General features: G+C 49.5%; 1 protein-coding gene across 2 annotated transcripts in view; it reads right to left on the bottom strand.

Moving 5' to 3' along the window:
• MYO7B (myosin VIIB) overlaps window positions 1–18,079 on the bottom strand; it is a 138,431-nt gene that overhangs the window by 73,496 nt on the left and 46,856 nt on the right. For both annotated transcript variants that reach the window (XM_074334550.1, XM_074334554.1), the window contains exons 6-14: window positions 15,895–16,016; window positions 12,123–12,265; window positions 11,097–11,210; window positions 9,350–9,503; window positions 7,654–7,730; window positions 6,360–6,479; window positions 5,861–6,003; window positions 3,258–3,468; window positions 2,480–2,615 (exon numbers count right to left, since the gene is read on the bottom strand). In XM_074334550.1, the coding sequence (XP_074190651.1) occupies window positions 2,480–2,615; window positions 3,258–3,468; window positions 5,861–6,003; window positions 6,360–6,479; window positions 7,654–7,730; window positions 9,350–9,503; window positions 11,097–11,210; window positions 12,123–12,265; window positions 15,895–16,016 (1,220 nt within the window). The remainder of the gene's footprint in view (window positions 1–2,479; window positions 2,616–3,257; window positions 3,469–5,860; window positions 6,004–6,359; window positions 6,480–7,653; window positions 7,731–9,349; window positions 9,504–11,096; window positions 11,211–12,122; window positions 12,266–15,894; window positions 16,017–18,079) is intronic.

The following is an 18,079-nucleotide window of genomic DNA, read 5'->3' as shown; positions in this document are numbered from 1 at the left end:
AATGAAGAAGTTGTGGTATATATACACAATGGAATACTATTTGGCAGTAAGAAAAGATGAAATAGTACCCTTTGTGACAACATGGATGGATCTTGAGAGTATAATGCTAAGCGAAATAAGTCAGACTGAAAAAGTAGAGAATCATATGCTTTCAGTTATAAGTGGTTAATAAAACTGAAAACAACAAAAGAACAAGACAAACAAATGAAGGAATTAAAAACTCATAGACACAGATAATAGTTTAGGGGTTATCAGAGGGTAAGAGGGTCGGGGGTTCTAGAAGAGGGTGAATGGGTCTAATATATGGTGATGGAAAGAGAACTAACTCCTGGTGGTGAACACACAATGTGAGATACAGATAATGTATTACAGAATTGAACACTTGAAATCTATGTAACTTTGCTAACAATTGTCACCTCAATAAACTTTAATTAAAAAATGAATATAATGGCAATAACTACATATCTAACAACAATTACTTTAAATGTAAATGGATTAAATGCTCCAATCAAAAGATAGGGTTGCTAAATGGATAAGAAAACAAGACCCTTACATATGCTGCCTACAAGAGACTCACTTAGGATAGAAAGGCACATACAGACTGAAAGTAAAGGGATGGGAGGGCCTGCCTGGTTGCTCAGGCGGTTGGAGCTCCGTGCTCCTAACACCGAAGGCTGCCGGTTCAATTCACACATGGGCCAGTGGGCTCTCAACCACAAGGTTGCTGGTTTGATTCCTTGACTCCTGCAAGGGATGGTGGGCTACACCCCCTGCAACTAACAACGGAACTGGACCAGGAGCTGAGCTGCGCCCTCCACAACTACGATTGAAAGGACAACAACTTGATGTAGAAAAGATCCTAGAAGTACACACTGTTCCCCAATAAAATCCTGTTCCCCTTCCCCAATAAAATCTTTAAAAGTAACCACACAAAAAACAGGTTGGGAAAAAGATATTTCATGAAAATGGAAACAAACAAATAACAAAGCTAGGGTAGCAATAATTATACCAGACAAAGAAGGACCCAGTAAGCCCATTTCTGCGTATTTATCTGAAGAAACCCAAAGCGCTACTTCGAGGGGATGTGCACATCCATGTGTTCATTGCAGTGTTGTTTACAATAACCTAGATGTGGAGGCAGCCTGGTGTCCATCCATAGAAGAATGATAAAGAGCAGATGGTACATGTACACATTGGAATACTGCTCAGCCATAGATGTGAACGGGTTCTTGCCGTCTGTGGTGGCATGGGTGGAGCTGGAGGGTACTGTGCTGAGTGGAGTACATCAGACAGAGAGAGACAGATTTAATGTGATTTCACTTGTATGTGGAATCCAAAGAACAAAATAAACAAATAAAACAGAAACAAACTCATAGATACATACAACAATTTGATGGTTGCCAGATGGGAAGGGAGCTGGGGGTGAGTGAAAAGGGGGAAGAGATTAAGAAGTACAAATTGGTTGTTACACAGTAGTCATGGGGATGTAGAGTACAGCATAGGGAATATAGTCAATAATAGTGTAATAACAGTGTATGGGCTCAGATGGGTACTGGATTTGTTGGGGTGATAGGTGGGAGGGGGATTGGGGGTCAAGGTGAAAAGGATGAAGGGATTAAGAAGTACAAATTAATAGTTATAAAACAGTCGTGGGGATGTGAAGTAAAACATAGGGCATATAATCAGAAATATGGTAATAATTTTGTACAGTGCCAGGTGCATTCTAGACTAGTCAGGGAGATGACTTCTTAAATTATATAAATGTCTAACCACTATGCCATACACCTGAAATTAATATAAAAATAATATTGAATATCAAAATAAATAAAACATAAAAAAACATCCACATAAAAACTTGTACATGAGTGTTCGTAGCAGCATTATTCATAATAGCCAAAAAGTGGGAACAACCCTAATGTCCATGAATTGATGAAGGGATAAACAATATGTGATATATTCACTGTCGAACATTATGCTGCAGTATAAACAAAGGAAGTCCTGACTCATGCTACAACATGGATGAACTTTGAAAACATGATGCTGAGTGAAAGAAGCCGATCCCAATATTGTGCGGTTCCATTCACGTGAAATGTCTAGAATAGGCAAATTCATAGAGACAGAAATGAGTGGTTGCCAGAGGCTGGGGAGGGTCGACCGGAAATGAGGAATGACTGCTAAAGGGAGGGTTTTTTTTCGGGGTGATGAAAATATTGTAAATTGTAGCAGTGGTTACACAACTCTGTGAATATACTAAAAACCATTGAGTTGTATATTTAAAATGGGTAAATTACATGGTATGTGAATTATATCTCAATAGAGCTGTTACCAAAAAACCAAACAAAACATGCCTGGTCCATCCCCTTCCCTTTGTTCTATTGCTAGCTCTGCAAAATGACCTAACATTCTCAGCCTCTTCTCTGTGGCCTCTGGAACCTGATGCAGATTTGGTGGAAGGGGGTGTGGGAGGAGCTGCCCCTACCTTCCGTCTGGTAGTACACCTTGCCTGCGAAGTGGACAACGCCGAATCTGGCATCATGGATGTTCCTGGGCTGCAGGAAGGCCTTGTTGTTGGCATGGACAGTGTTCAGTTTCTGCAGCATGGTGGCATCTGTTCCCTGGAGGAACACAGACACCCAATGGGCTGAGGTCCCGGAGCCCTGCCACAGGGAGGTCAGCTGGCACACCCACAGGGTTCAGGGGCTCCCTAAGGGGTCCAAAGCAACTGAGCTCAGAATGACTGAGGGCCTTTCTACAGACAAGAAACTGGTGCCGAGGGTGGTGACCTGTCACAATGAGTGAGGGCTGAGCCCTAGCAGAGACCTCCACCGCCAGCACCCCAGCTCCACACTTCCCTATAATTGCCCAGGTTCCCCAGCCCTGGCTTCAGAGCTCTTACTGATGGTATTGAAGTCTATCTCCCCAAGGACAGGCAGAATTCCCCGAGAATGAGAAGAAAAGCATTGCCTTCTCTTGTACACTCTGCAGCCCTTGGTCCAAGGGTACTCCCAAACCCCCTGTTGGAGTGTGTTCTTGAATCTAAATAACTGGTGACTAAGATGTCATTCTGCTGGAGAGGCAGTGTGAGTGGAACCAGGAAGGCTTCCTGCAGGGGTAGGCCTCGAAGGAGAGAGGAGTCTGGCTAGGGGTGAGTAGGGCTGCTCTGCTACTTCCCGGCAGAAGTTTCAGCAACCCAACAACTGGGTCAGCCCAGGGGGGTTTCCCAGCCTCAAGGAGGAGACTATGAGCGGGCTCTCCACCTGAGGGAAGTGGCTCTCTTCGTCCAGCAGGGAGATGATGCTCAGGGGCTTGAGGGCCAGCAGGTCCAGTGTGGGCCGGTTGTCAGTGTAGTGAATGAAGTCCCAGGGGATGCTCTCTGAGCGGTATTCCTCCTGCTCCATGCTGAACACGTGCTGCACAAAGAGCTGCTGCAGATGCTCGTTGGCGAAGTTGATGCAGAGCTGCTCAAAGCTGGGGAGGCAGCACCGCCACAACCACCGGCAGGACAGAGTCAGGGCGGTCCCTGGTGCAGCACGCGGTCCCCAGGGAACCACGGGTTGCTGACCGACGCACATACCACACACCACACGCATGTGCCCATCCCCATTCACACGGAGCCGGTGTGCACTGACACAGCCCCTCCTTCCTCTCTACCTCTGTCCCCACCCCTCACCTCCTCCACCCCATAGCAAACAGACTAGGAGAAAGGACAAGGCTCAGCATGCCATCAAGCTCCTGCCTTTGCTCTTTACCAGTCGCCTACAGGGTCCTCTCCCAGGCCTGCCTTTCATGACATGGAAACCATCCTTGGGGGACCAAGTGTCCTATAACAGCCATAGCCCCATGGGCAAGTAGCCCTCATACTGAGAGGAGCCTCTGAAGACCCGATATTGACTGCTGGGCTCCTTTGCATTCTTACCCCAACCTAATCCTCCTACTTGCTCTTCCTCTTGGGTTCCCTACCTCAGGAGATGGTCCCCCCACGCATTACTCCTGGCCCAAGTCATAAACCAAGGGGTCATGCCTGACAACCTCTCTCCCTCCTCCCCACTTCCAATCAGTTGCCAATGCTGGTCCATGCTCTCTCAGCACCCTGACCTCTTCATTTCCCTCCCACTGCTGCCACCCTAGTACAGGCCACCTTCATCGTTCACCCTGAGCCCAGTACTGGCCCCCAGGGGCTCTTCCTGCCCCAGCCTCAGTCTTTCTTCACCCGCCACTAGCGGGAGCTTTCTGACATGTCCACCCCAGCATGTTCTACCCCTTTCTTCAATCCGCCCGGGTTTCCCACTGTTTTCAGGATCCAGACAGTGACACAGTAGAAAGCCTGCCTCTCTCTCAGGGAGTGGCCCTAGGCCACTCGGGACTTCCTGCAGCTGTGAGGGCACCCAGTGCTTTCCTGTCTCTGTGTCTTCACACACTTGCTGCCTGCCATTCCTCTCCTTCCACATGATCAGGCTCTCTGCTCAGCCCCTAGGTCTCCCTCAGGTATTTCTGCCTCAGGATGGGTCACCCTTTTATGCAGAACCTCATCATACCTGAGACTGGTTTTTCCACATCTGTTAACCCAAAACGTGTTAACCCAAAACAGGTCAGCCCTGTTCCTCACTCCCAGCACACAGTTCAGGGGACACTCACAGAAGGCGTGACTGGGCGAGTGACTGGGTGCTGGGTGACACAGCACTCGTCCTTTTCCAGGACCCCAGACTGCAACCCTGTCACAAACCCAGTTTGTGTCTCCTCCAGGGAGGGCTCCTTGCATAAATGGCTAGACCCCATCTCTGCCCCCACACAACCAATTACTCATGCTCTTCTAAGGTTTCCAAAGGTATGCTTAGTCTGCTCAGCTGAACCTCTTGGGGACAGAAACCAATGATCTGGATCACGTTTGAGTTTACAGTGAATTTCTTAGAGCTCCGATCGTACGGGGTGTAGTTCTCCCTGCCCTGCCCCCTACCACCTGCCCTGCCCACCCAGCTAGTCCTGGGAGCCTGGGACCCCAGTGAGCTTGGCTTGTGTCTTGACAACTCTGGTTCTCCAAGGGGCACTCTCTGACTTCACATAGAGACAGGGCCTAGGGCAAGGACATGCCAAGGTCAGGCCAGCCCCTTGGCTTCTCTGACAGTGGTTTCTGCTTCTTGGAATCAGTCCAGGGCTCTTTCCTGCCAAGCCCTATGCTAGATTGCATCTAGGATGCTTCCTGTATGTTTGTCTCAGTCCTCATTTTCCCCACTTGACTTCCTCCTGCCACTTGATAAGGTGCCAGAGCATCAAGTGCCCTTATTTGGCTGCACTGCCGGGCTCCCTTCCCCACCCTTGTCTCCTCTCACCCCCAGCCTTCATTACAGTCACAGCTCGGTGTCACTTTTCTGACCTGCCTCCTGGTTAGCTCTTCAGCTTCCAGCCAGGGTACTGGGACACTGGGTCAGAAGTGTCCTGCCTTGCCTTACCCCCACCAAACTCACAAGTCAGGGATGACCCATAAACCCAGCACCTTCCCCCTAATACCTAGTATAACATGCCCACCAAAGATGCAGTGGGATCAATGTTACTGACTTCCATTTGCACCCTAAGCTCGTGCGCTAATTCACTCAGATTCATGAGAAGAACAGATGGCTCAAAAGGGGTGACAAATGCTGGGGCCACAGCCTGGTTCTTGGGACGCTTTTAGCTATGTGGCCTCCTCTAGACATGTTGTGGGTGCCAGGGGCCACGCACAGACCATGTCCCTGCAGAAAGACTTGGGCTCGTCCTGGCCTCTGCTCCCAGTCCCATGGGGAGGAATGGTTATCCTCAAGCTTGCTCAGTTAAAGCTAAGCCTATCTTCCATTTTCTGAAAGCAGGTCAACTGAGGTCTTCATACCTATTGTTCTGGAAATTTTCAAAGCCAAATATGTCGAGGAGGCCGATGGCCCTTCGTACAGTTTTTGGGTCCTGGGCAGGCGGGGTGAAAATCGCAGCGTTGATCTTCTTGACGATCCACAGGAAGAGGTGGCCATAGATGCCCTGAGAAAACATAGGTAAAGCCTCGGTCTTTGCAGCACAGAAGGCTGGTTGCTCCTTTCTCCAGGTTCACCCAGAAATGCCCTATCACACTGGAGCTCACAGACCCACTGAAGGATATGACATCACCCCTACAGTAAAGGCAAGAAGCCAACCCAGGAAGGCTAGAAAGTCACAGTCATCAGGCAGGTGACTGGCAGAGCCCAGACAGGCCCAGCTTGCTCTGCTTTTGCCTGCTGTGCATCAACAGGGCAAGGAGGGGGTTCTGTAGGCAGACGCGGGGTGGGGGGCGGGGGGTGGGGTGGGGGTGCAGGGCCTTCCCCAGGGTGGGGGTCCTTTCCCCCCCCGCAGCTCTGCACCTTCACAAAGGCATCCCTCCGGGCTGCAGCCTGGGCAGTGTGCAGACGCCTGGTGACAGACTCCCCGCGGATGATGATGGAGTGCTTGGTCAGACAATCCCGGAGTGCTTGGTGTTCTACCTGAGAAGGTGGGTGGACAGCTGGCTGATGGAGCAGGGCCTGGCTCTAGGACTCTGACCTGCTTGTGCGATGTCTTGTGCCCACTCATGACCAAACACCTTATGCCCAAGACCTGACAGTGGGAGACGCCTGTGAGTAGGGCCAGGTCACATGGGACCAGAGTCAGGGTCCTGGGCGGGCCCTGGCTGAGGGTCAGTCTGCCCACTGCGGTGTCTGAGCATTCAGGAGGACGCACAAGCTGGGTGGGCCCTGAGCACACTGGCTGCTTGGGTGACAAGGCCTGTGCTGGCTCCTGGGGGCTGGGGAAGGGGTTGGCACCACCAGGGGGACCTTGGAAAACAATGGCAGGGAGGGCTCTGAAGCCAGACCGTTGGCATTTGGATATGCCCCAACCAAAGCCACTCCTGCCTGGAGGCTAAGTTCTCAGGGAGCAGGAGGAGTCTGGATGGGCCAGGCCCCACCGTGCAGGGAAGACCGAGCTGGCAAAACCCAAAGTTTCTAAAACCCTGATCCAAATGAAGATCATGAGCAGCAAAATGTGCCTAATGTGACTGCTTTTCCTTTCCTTCCTTTTCCCTCCTCTCCCCTCCCCCCCTTTTCTTCTGATCCTATTACTTTTCCAACAGAACTTCCAATGGGATGTGACATCACAGTGTCCCCAGTGCAAAGATGTTTCCCTGCCTGGTGCCTGGGTTCTTCCTCCGAGTGGAGGCTCCATTTCTCTTTGGAATACCCTGGAGGCTAATGGTGTGAGCAGACTCCACTTTCCTGGAAGAGCACAGCTCATGGGGAAGCCCTGGGGACCAGGATGAGGGCAGGGATATTTGATGGGAACTAAGGAAGGGCCAGCATAGCCAAGTGGGGAGAGTCTGGGGATGGTGGGGTGCAGAGTGAGGCTGCTGCATGAAGGCCACTAAAGAGCAGGGAGTGGGACTGGGAAAAGGGAAGAAATTGTTAAAGCCAGACACCATTTTGCTACTTTGTTATTGATTAGCTCACCCTGCCCCACCCTGGTTCCCACCCCCAGGAAGTGGTGGGGAGCAGAAGCTGGAGTCTGGGAAGAATGGGGGGTCTGGGGCGTCTGGGGGTTGTGGGGGTCACGGGTCTGTCAACCTAGGCCCCTGGGCCCCCCCTCACAAAAAACGGAAGCTGGCAGACACAACAGCCTGGCTACCTCCAGTAACTTCATCACAGTGGGAAAAGCAGGCGTCTCCATCACATCGGAGGAATCCAGGTTCTCGAAGACCGCAGCTGCAGAGAGAAGCAGTCACTCTGAGCGGCAATGCAGTGGAAGTGATGGGAAGGGCCCCAGTAAGGGCTGGGCCTTGGGCAGCCCATCCCTAGGCTCTGCCTCTCCTGGCCCCTCTCTGGGAGCCAATGTCCCAGGTGATTATCCACACTTTGGCTGTGAGAATAGACAGACTGCTTCCCTGCTCTGCTCTGCTCAGTGAGATCAGCACCTGATGTCAAAGGGAAGTTTGAAGAAACGTGGGTTTGTTTGGAGAGAGCAGGACGGACTGGGGTGGGGTGGGGGTGCGGGTGCAGGGGTGTCTATTAAGGGAGGAGATGAACCATCGGGCCCCCTCAACACACTCTGCTGTCCACAGAAACCTGGGCATTCACATCCTCATTCAGTCAAATAAGCAAACAGTAGCAGAGCAGACTGTAAGGCAGGCCCAGCCCTATGGTACGTCTCCTGACCGGTCTCCCTCCTTCCAGCTCCTTCTCTTTGAGTCAACCTCCACTTTACAGTTGCTGGGATGGGGGGAGGAGGGAGTGTTGTTTCTATATGTGTGTTTTTTTTTTACTTTAAAAAATTGTACAATAAAGCATACAGGTAAAAAAGTGCATAAAACCCAAAGGTTTGTTATAATGAATAATTATGAAGTCAACAACGACTACTGAAGTCAAAATAGAGAGGCTGGCCGACACCCAAAGCTTCGCTCGGCCTATTCCTGGGGAGGCCGTGTTCCCTCCACTAGAGGTAACCACTCTCCCAACTTTCATGGAAATCACTTCCTTGTTTTTTCTCTATTTTTTAGTACCTATGTGTTAATCTGTAAATAGCATTTAGTTTTGCATTTTTAAATTTTGCGTGTGCTCTGTCTGCACTCTTTTGTGCCTGGCTTGTGCTTGCCTCAACATCACATTTATAATCCTCTTCCATGCGCTGACTTCCCCTGCTTGTCAGCACCCACCTCTCACTAGCAGAAGTGCCCAGGGTGTTGACAGATCATATGGTCACCTGCTACAACTCATTTGGCGTAGATTTCCTTATATGGTGTGAGACAGTGGTGTCCGGTCATGTTTTCCACATGGATACTTTATTGCTTCAGAACAGTTTATTGAAAAATCTGTCCTTGCCCACTGCTCTGTGAATGGCTGTCTTTCCCGAGTTCAGAGCCAGCCATAATCTCATCAAATACTGCCTGTGCCCCAGTTGTTCTCTCTCTTCCTTTTGGACTCCAGTTCAATGCATGCTACGTCTTCTCACTGTATCCTCTAGGTCAGGTGCTTGGGGAGCTAACAGGCCAGGACACCTTAATCCTTAGACCAAACTGGTCTGCAAGGTGGTGTATAGCTTTGTTTACTCTGGTTCACCCGTACTCTTACCCTGAGGAGGTAGCCCTTTGGCGTCCCAGCTAAAAGTGGGGGTGATTGATCGAGTCTTCCCCTTTAGAGGGACCTAGGCTTTGACTCTTCCCCCTAACCCCAAAAGGCCTCCTGAATCATAGCTAACATTTTCCATGTATTTTTCCAGGACGGGTTAGACCACATGCTCTTGGCAGGCTCTTTAGGTGAAATTCCAAGAGATTTTCCTCCTCCTGTCCCGGTCCCTCCAACAGGGTGCAGTTTGGGGGGAGCATTACCCATAAACTGCACATTCCCCAGGTGGAGAATGGCTGCCAGCAGCTTGCTGAGGTCCCAGTTTTCAGAGTCAGAGAACAGGAGGATCTTCAAGGCCGAGCGCACGCGTGCGTACTCCTTGGCGTCGTCGAGCCCCTCGCAGGAGGTGCAGCCCCCCTGCAAGGTCAGTTACCTCAGCATTCTAGGGGCCACCCCATGCCCCACCCCCTCCAGTTAGGGCCCACAAGGCACAGAAGGCTCAGGGATTCGGCCAAGGTCTCCAGTAAGTGACACTTCATATGCTCTGGGCGGACCCTGAGGGGCCACAGAGAGGACCAAGCGCAGACAACACACAAAAGCACCTCCAGAAACAGAACCAGAGGCAGACACAGTGCTGGGCTCTGCAGCCAGCACTGGCACTTGGCAGCTATGTGGCCTCTGCAGTCAATCAGCTCCTCTGAGCCTCCATCCGTCACCCACCTGTGGTAACACCTGCCTTACACTCTCTGGGAAACGCCTTAGATTCTTTTAACAAACGCTTTCCAAGGATCACTGTGTGTCAGCCCCTGGGCATTCAGAAATGGAGAGACCTAGCCCTGCCCTGGTGTTGCACATACAGGAGGGGCAGGCAAGAAGCAGGTGATGGGCTCATAGACTGTCACAAGTGCCAATATCAAAGAGGGCGGGCCAGCCTGCTGGCAAGTGGGGTAAGGCTGCCAGGAGGAGGCAGTGTGAGCTGGTCCCACATGCTGAGCTTCAAAACAGTGCAGGCGGAGGGAGGTCTAGGCAGAGAGCAAAACGGAGGAGGGAGGAAGGAGCCTGGGCTACAAGAAGGTTGGGGTAAGTGGTGAGGAGGGGAGGCCCAAGGATGGAATCTGGAAGGACTTGGAAACCACGCTACAGGGCTACAGGGAACCCCTGAAGAATCGTCATCAGAGATGTAGTCAGTCAGACTTGCATGTGGAAGGTCTGCAGGGTGGATGATGGAGTAGGGGGCAAGCCTGCAGGGTAGGTGATAAACTAGGTGAGTGGGAGACCCAGGGTCCTGCCGTGGTCCAGGCAAGGGCTGAGGAAGACCTTGACACAGGGAAGACAGAGAGGGCTATGCAGGAGAGAGATGCAAGAGGTAAAACTCACCGTTCCCTTGTCAGCAAACGGACAGACTGTGCTGCACTGTTCAGGCGGGGTTGGGGGTTAGGGGTGGGGACGTAGTTGAGACCAAGCCTAACTAAGGTCCCTGCTCTCCTGGAGTTCAAGTTCTAGGGGCACCTACAGGATGGCGACTGGAATTAAATCGGGGAAGGAGAGGCGTGGAACCGACTGTCCATGACCTACTGGGTGACCGGGAGCCTTTTGTCCATTGGGACCAAACGAAGGAGAGGTATGTGGGGAAGGACCATGAGTTCAGGGGGAAATAAGGACGCCTCACACAAGGGTCAAAGGTGTTGACAGTCAAAAGGAAAGCAAACAGAGAAGGGGATAGGATGGAGGAGAAAAAGGGGAACCAAGGGCCTGTCTCGGGGCCTCGCCAGAGTTTGGGCTTTTCTTCGAGTGTAAAGCAAAGGTTGAGCAGGCACCATCCCGGACAACCCTCCCTCTTCCTTCTTCATTAGCTGTTGGCAGGGGCAGGAGTGGGGGGAGCGGAGGGCGAGACAGGAGAGGGGCGGAGTGGGGGAGGGGTGGGGCTGAGCGGGTGGGGCGGGGTCCGGAGATATGAGGCAGGGCGGGCAGATTAGGACTAGGTGAGAGGTGGGGCAGGGCGGGCCGCACCATGGTCAGGTAGTGGTACTCGGAGGGCGTTCCCAGGCCCAGCAGCTTCTTCTCTTCGGCACTCATTCCCATGAGCATGCAGTAGAAGATGTGGTAGTTCCGCTCCTCCGGGGCCTGGCGGGGAAGGCAGTCCAGAGAGCTTGTAAGCAATTCCCTGGGCCTCGGGCTGTGGCCCCCAAGTCCTGTCACTGTCACGGCTTCTGATGCAAGGCCTCTCAGCTAGGTGTGGCCCTAGCATCGGCCTGGTCGCTGCCCTCATCCTGCCTGCCTCCCACTCCAGCTCATCCCGCATTCCTGTGCCAAGGCCACCCACCCTGCCCAGTGAACCAACCACTCCCAGGCCCCTCCCCAAACCCTGAAGTCACCCTCCCTAAAGTCATGAGTGAGGGAGTGATGTCAGGATACAGACCCTCAGCTGGGGAGCTGGCACAGCCTCAAAATTAATTCCGGTAGAGGTTACCGTGAGGAGTACCGTGTTTCCCCGAAAATAAGACCTAGCCAGACAATCAGCTCTAATGCATCTTTTGGAGCAAAAATTAATATAAGACCCAGTCTTATATTATAACCAGTATTATATTAAATATTATATTATATTATGTTATATTATACCCGGTCTTATAGAATAAGACCGGGTCTTACATTAAGTTTTGCTCCAAGAGACCCATTAGAGCTGATTGACCAGTTAGGTCTTATTTTCGGGGAAACACGGTAGTAGGCACCAAAGAATGAAGGAAGTTACATGGATGGAAAATTGAGAACAGAAAAGCCTATCATGTCTTTTCCTTGAATACTGGAAAAGGATATTACCCAATTCTAGGGGTCGTTGGCCTGTCTCAGGGTAAGACAAGGGTTCAGTGGAAGTGAGCTAAGACCTGTGGGGTCTGGAGAGGTGCCTGCGGAAGAGCGAAGGAGGGGTGAGAGTGACTGAAGAGGACCCCTCTTGGAAGCCTCCCTAATGCCCTGACTCTCCATCCTGGGGCACATGGAAGTTGCCTCCAGGACTAGTGCAGCGGGTAGAGGCCTCACCTGCCGGCAGACCCGAGACTTCTCCAGGAGAAATTGCTCAATGCGCGCACCCTCAATCACCCCGCTGGGATTGAAGTAGATGTCAATGTACTTCCCGAAGCGGCTTGAGTTGTTATTCCGGATTGTCTTGGCATTTCCGAAGGCTGAGGGGCCAGAGGGTGATACCCATCATGGGAGCAGAGAGGGGAAAGAGTACTTTCAGTGTGGTCATCTGGGAAGGCTTCTCATAGAAGGTGGTGGGGCCCAGAACTGAAGAATGCGTAGGATTGCACTGGACAGCGGTGGCATGCAAGGGTATGCTCAGAGGGAGGCAAAGTGTAGTAAAGGTCTGGCGATCAGAAAGCATGGGGTGTGCTTGCAGAGCAGGAAATTTGGCTGGAGCACAGGATACAGGAGGAAGGCACTGGACGGTAGAACTCGTCAGTAGGTGGGGCTTAGCACAGAGCCTTGAATGCCAGACTCAGAAGTTAGGGAGGCAGGGGAAGCTTCTGAGGGAGTGTGGGAGCAGATTTGCATTTTAGAAAGAGCTGCTCAAGCTGCAGAGGTGGAGCTGGGTTAGAGAGGGCACACTTTCAGGGAGAGAGTGGGAAGAGCTGACATGGGCACAGATGTGGAGGTCAGCCCAGGAGGCACTGGAGTTGCAGCTTTTGCAGGCTTTTCTGATGTGACCCACACTAAGAAAGGTACTTTGCATTGTGTCCCAGTACATATACACCTTACCTGCACACATAATTAAAATATTCAGTACCAGTTCTACCAAGAGTAGTGTGCAGGGGTGTTTTCTATTCTAAGTTATTTAATTGGTTCTGAAAGATTTATTTCATGACCCACCAGTGGGTTGGGATGCAGTCTGTACCACCATACAGTATTAGTCCCAAGAAACAAAGGAAAAGTTTCTCATCAAAGTGGTTTAAGAAATACTGCCTGTCTCTCCCCCTTGAGGAATCCCCATGTACAGCGAAGGTTCTGAGAAGGGCCACAGTTCAGGAGCCTGCTTAATGTTGAACCCAGTGACAGACCTCTCTTCAAGAAAAAACCTAACACAGGCTGTTGTTGTCAGAAAGTGACAGGTGATTTTAAAATGTATATGGAAAGGCAAAGTAGCCAAGTTAGAAACAGAACAAAATTGGAGGGCACGTGCTACCTGATTGCAAAGCTTACTAAAAGCTGCAGAAATCAAGACAGTGTGGTATTGGCGAAAGGACAGAGAGTGAGTAATAGAACAGAATAGAGAATCCAGAAATAGACCCACACATGTATGGTCAATTGATTCTAGAAAAAGGTACAAAGGCAACTCAATGGAGAAAGAATACTCTTTTAGACAAATGGGGCTGAAATGATTGGGTATCCATAGGGAAGGAAAGAAGGGACAGAGGGAGGGAAGGAGGGAAGTAGGAAAGACAGACTCAACCTATACCTTGCACCATAGAAAAAATTAACACAAAATGGACCATAGACCTGAATGTAAAACATAAAACTACACAACATCTGGAAGATAACACAGGAGAAAAATCTCTGGGTTAGGCAAAAATTTCTTAGATATACCACCAAAAGCATAATGAATCAAAGAAAAAAATGATAAATTGAGCTTCATCAAAATCTAAAACTTCTGCCCTACAAGTCACGGTAAAGAGAATGAAAAGACAAGCCACAGACAGGGGAAAAATATTTGCAGAACACCTCTTATTAGGGACTTGCATCCAGAATATGTAACGAACTCTTACAAAATCATTAAGAAACCAACCCAATCGAAAAATGGGCAAAAGATCTGAACAGACTGTTAACCAGAGAAGATGCACAGCTGGGAAATAAGCACATGGAACGCAGCCCCACGTCCTTAGCCCTGCGGGGAATGTGAGTGAGAGCCAAGGGAAGCAGTCACTCGACACCACCAGGTGCCCCCAGGCTGTGAAGCAGCCAGAGCTCACACTGCTGGTGGGAACGCAGCATGGGGCAGCCACTGTGGAAACAGCCTGGCAGTTTCTGACATTTAAATGGCTCACTTACCATTTGAGCCAACAATTTCACTCTTGCATATTTATGCAAGAGAAAACCATGTATACAACTGTTGGTAGAGGCTATATTCATAATCATTAAAAACCGTAAACCCAGATATCCATCAACTGGTGAACAAACAGGTATCTCTATGCAACGTAATAAAAGGAATGAATCTTGATACAGGCCATAACGTGGAAAATTCCCAAATGCATTAATGCTAATGAAAGTAGTCAGTCCCAAAAGGCTACAAACTGTATGATTTTATTTATATGACCTCCTGGAAAAGATAAACCTATAGGGGAAAAACACAAATCAGTGGTTACCAGAGGCTGGGGTTGGGAAGAGAATTGACTACAAAGGAGCCTGAAGGAAGTTTTGGGGGTGATGGGGATATTCTATATCATGAGTATGATGGGGTTATATGACTTGTATGAGTTTGTCAAAACCCATCAAACTACATCGAAAAGGTGACTTTTTACTGTACAAGGTCTGACAATTAAGTTTGCGAACTTGTTGCAACGATGTTGCCAACCTTTTTTGATATCAGAGGGATTATTCATTATGAATTTGTACCAACCAGACAAACAGTTAACCAAGTTTACTATTTGGAAGTGCTGAAAAGGCTGTGTGAAAAACTTAGACAAAAACAACCTGAACTTTTCACCAACAATTCATGGCTCTTGCATCACGACAATGCACCAGCTCACATGGCTCTGTCTGTGAGGGAGTTTTTAGCCAGGAAACAAATAACTGCATTGGAACACCCTCCCTACTCACCTGATCTGGCCCCCAATGACTTCTTTCTTTACATGAAGATAAAGGAAATATTAAAAGGAAGACAGTTTGATGACATTCAGGACATCAAGTGTAATAAGATGACAGCTCTGATGACCATTCCAGAAAAAGAGTTCCAAAATTGCTTTGAAGGGTGCACTAGGCACTGGCATTGGTGCATAGCTTCCCAAGGGGAGTACTTTGAAGGTGACTGTAGTGATATTCAGCCATGAGGTATATAGCACTTTTTCTAGGATGAGTTTGCAAACTTAATTGTCTAACTTCATATATAAATCATACCTCATAAATTATAAAGAAAAAGACAACTTGCCGACCAGTGGCCGACAGCCTTGGGGTTAAGTCACACGCTCCTGGGCCACCTCCATCAGAGCCTGAGTGAGGGGAGCATGGGGCCTGGCATAGGGACTGATGCAGGACTCTGCTAAGGGGCACTTGGCCCGGTGTTCCCTAGGGGGTTGGCCAAGACCTTGTCAGCTCTGCATCACAGTGTAACTCTCATCCTGCCCATTCTGCTCTTTCCTCTCCTACATGTCCTGCTAGCATCCCAGGGTGGAGGCTTCCCCTGTTTGCTCCTGCTTCCTCCCCTTTCATCCGCCGCAGGGGTTACCCCTCAATAAACCTCTTGCAGTCCCAATCCCAGCTCAGTAACTGCTTCCCAGAGGACCCAAACTGATACACCCAGCATTTCCCAAATTGATTTCATCTTGGAGCCTTTTTTAAAAGGAATACTTGTTACGATCCTGTGGAAAACACACTTAGTGAAAGCTTATAAGCTCATTCTCCTTTTCCCTTCAGGCTTCCTAGGAGCCCCCACACCACCACCCACCTCATTCTTGTCTTTGAGTCCTGAGGAAGCCTGACAAGTTGCTGAAGGTGTATGGCCTCCCCTGTGCTTCCCCAGGGGCACCTCCTGGCAGGACGGTTCCAGCCCACAGGGAGAGCCTGGGGAGGAGGGCTAGTCCTGAGGGTGACTTCTTACCTTCCAGGATGGGGTTGGCCTCCAGGACCTGCTGCTCAATCCACGAATGCTGGCCACTGATGGTGGCCAGGAACTGCAGGATGAGCTTGGTGGTCTCCGTTTTCCCCGCCCCAGACTCCCCGCTGCAAAGAGGGTGTGCAGGGACATCAGTCAATAGAACAAGCTTTCCACGCCTCTCAGCTCTCTTGCACGCCCACCACAGGCCTGCTTTCTGAGGCCCTCTCCCTGAGGTCCCGTGACCTCACACTGTTTCCATTGTATTAGTTATTGGTGTGTTTGTCTTTTCCACCCTGCTCAGCTGTGAGCCCTGGCAGGCAGGATCTATCTGGGTCATTCCAGGGTCATAGGCACAGTCACTACAGATGAATGAACAAGACCAGATAGATGACGCCTGTTGTGACATTGTCTCTGTGAGCAGCGAGTTTATGTTGGCCAGAGGGGAAGTGCATCCGTCTTTGGGAAGCAGCACTTTGGCATAGGCATTAAAAACTGCCGAATTATCCTGCCTTTAAGCCTAAGATAATAAGCCTAAAATCAGGAAAAGCCTTCTCCACAAACTTTCTGTTCATTAAAGCATTATGTATTTATCATTGCAGTCATGGAAAACTGGAAGTGACCTAAATGGGGGAATTAGTCAGAGAACTGTATACAGCCATTGAAACCAGTCTACCCAGAGCTTGCAGTAATGTGTCAATGTGTACTAGTTACAGTTACGTGACAAATGTTGGTACTATTCAGTATAATTTTAACTAAATGGGGGGAAGTCTTTTTTTCCAAAAATATCCAGCAGGTTTTTTTCCTGAAATTTTATAAAAGTTTCATAGTGAATATATATTAATTTCAGGATGGTGAGATGAAAACTAGTTTTTAAAAATTACTTGGGTGTTTAATTATGTTAGAAAATATACTTGCGTCTGACCCACACACACTCATTTGCACTGATTAATATTACTGTTATCAAGGCTTAAATGCTACTTGTGTATAAATTCTTTATTATGGAAATTGTCAAACACTATACGAGGTCTGGCAATTAAGTTTGGGAACTTACTGCAAGGATATTGCTAACCTCTTTTGATATCAGAGGGATTATTCATTATGAATTTGTACCAACTGGACAAACAGTTAACCAAGTTTACTATTTGCAAGTGCTTAAAAGGCTGTGTGAAAAAGTTAGACGACCTGAACTTTTCACCAACAATTCATGGCTCTTGCATCACGACAGTGCACCAGCTCACACGGCACTGTCTGTGAGGGAGTTTTTAGCCAGGAAACAAATAACAGGATTGGAACACCCTCCCTACTCTCCTGACCTGGCCCCCAATGACTTCTTTCTTTACCTGAAGATAAAGGAAATATTGAAAGGAAGGCATTTTGATGACATTCAGGACATGAAGGGTAATGCAACAACAGTTCTGATGGCCATTCCAGAAAAAGGGTTCCAAAATTGCTTTGAAGGGTGGACTAGGCGCTGGCGTCAGTGCACAGCTTCCCAAGGGGAGTACTTCAAAGGTGACCGTAGTGACATTCATCAGTGAGGTATTAGCACTTTTTCTAGGGTGAGTTCATGAACTTAATTGTCTGACTTTGAAAGTGGACGCATAATAGTGCGGTGTCTTGCTAATGAAAGCATGGCCCATAGGCCAGCAGTGCTGTCACCTGGATACAAGTACAGACTCCGATGCCCCACCCAGCTCTGCTCAGTTGGAATTTGCATTTTCACAAGATTCCTACACTTTCCCAGGGGGTTCCTACCCTTCACAGTTTGCATAATGAATTCCTACAGTTCCATTTCCAGCTTCAACTCCTGGCCAATTTTGTTTCCCCCATCCTGTGCTATTTTGAAGCAAATCCCAGATAAATTTTGTTTCATCTGAAAACACTAATTTTAAAAAACGTTTTGGTAAGAATGTCCACTATCACTATTCCAGTGAAGCCAGTCAGACCAACAAGCTTGGCCCTGGGGCAACGAGGGCAGGAGGAGAAGGCGGTATAACTCAGTGACCTTCTGTTCCTGCAAAGCGGGAAAGATGGGGTGCTCGCCCCTCTTCTCAGGCCCTGCATCCTAGAGGTGGGAGGTGGCCCTGTGAGCTTCCTGACCAGCCTGGGGCCCAGCTCCAGGAAGGAGGCCCCGTCTTCCAGTCTAGGGGGCAGATTGGGAGCACACTGTGCCTGTGCAAACAGGAAG

This window comes from Rhinolophus sinicus, linkage group LG01 (assembly GCF_036562045.2).
Source record: "Rhinolophus sinicus isolate RSC01 linkage group LG01, ASM3656204v1, whole genome shotgun sequence".
Taxonomy (NCBI): Eukaryota; Metazoa; Chordata; class Mammalia; order Chiroptera; family Rhinolophidae; genus Rhinolophus; species Rhinolophus sinicus.
This window is presented reverse-complemented; position numbering and strand designations above follow the sequence as displayed.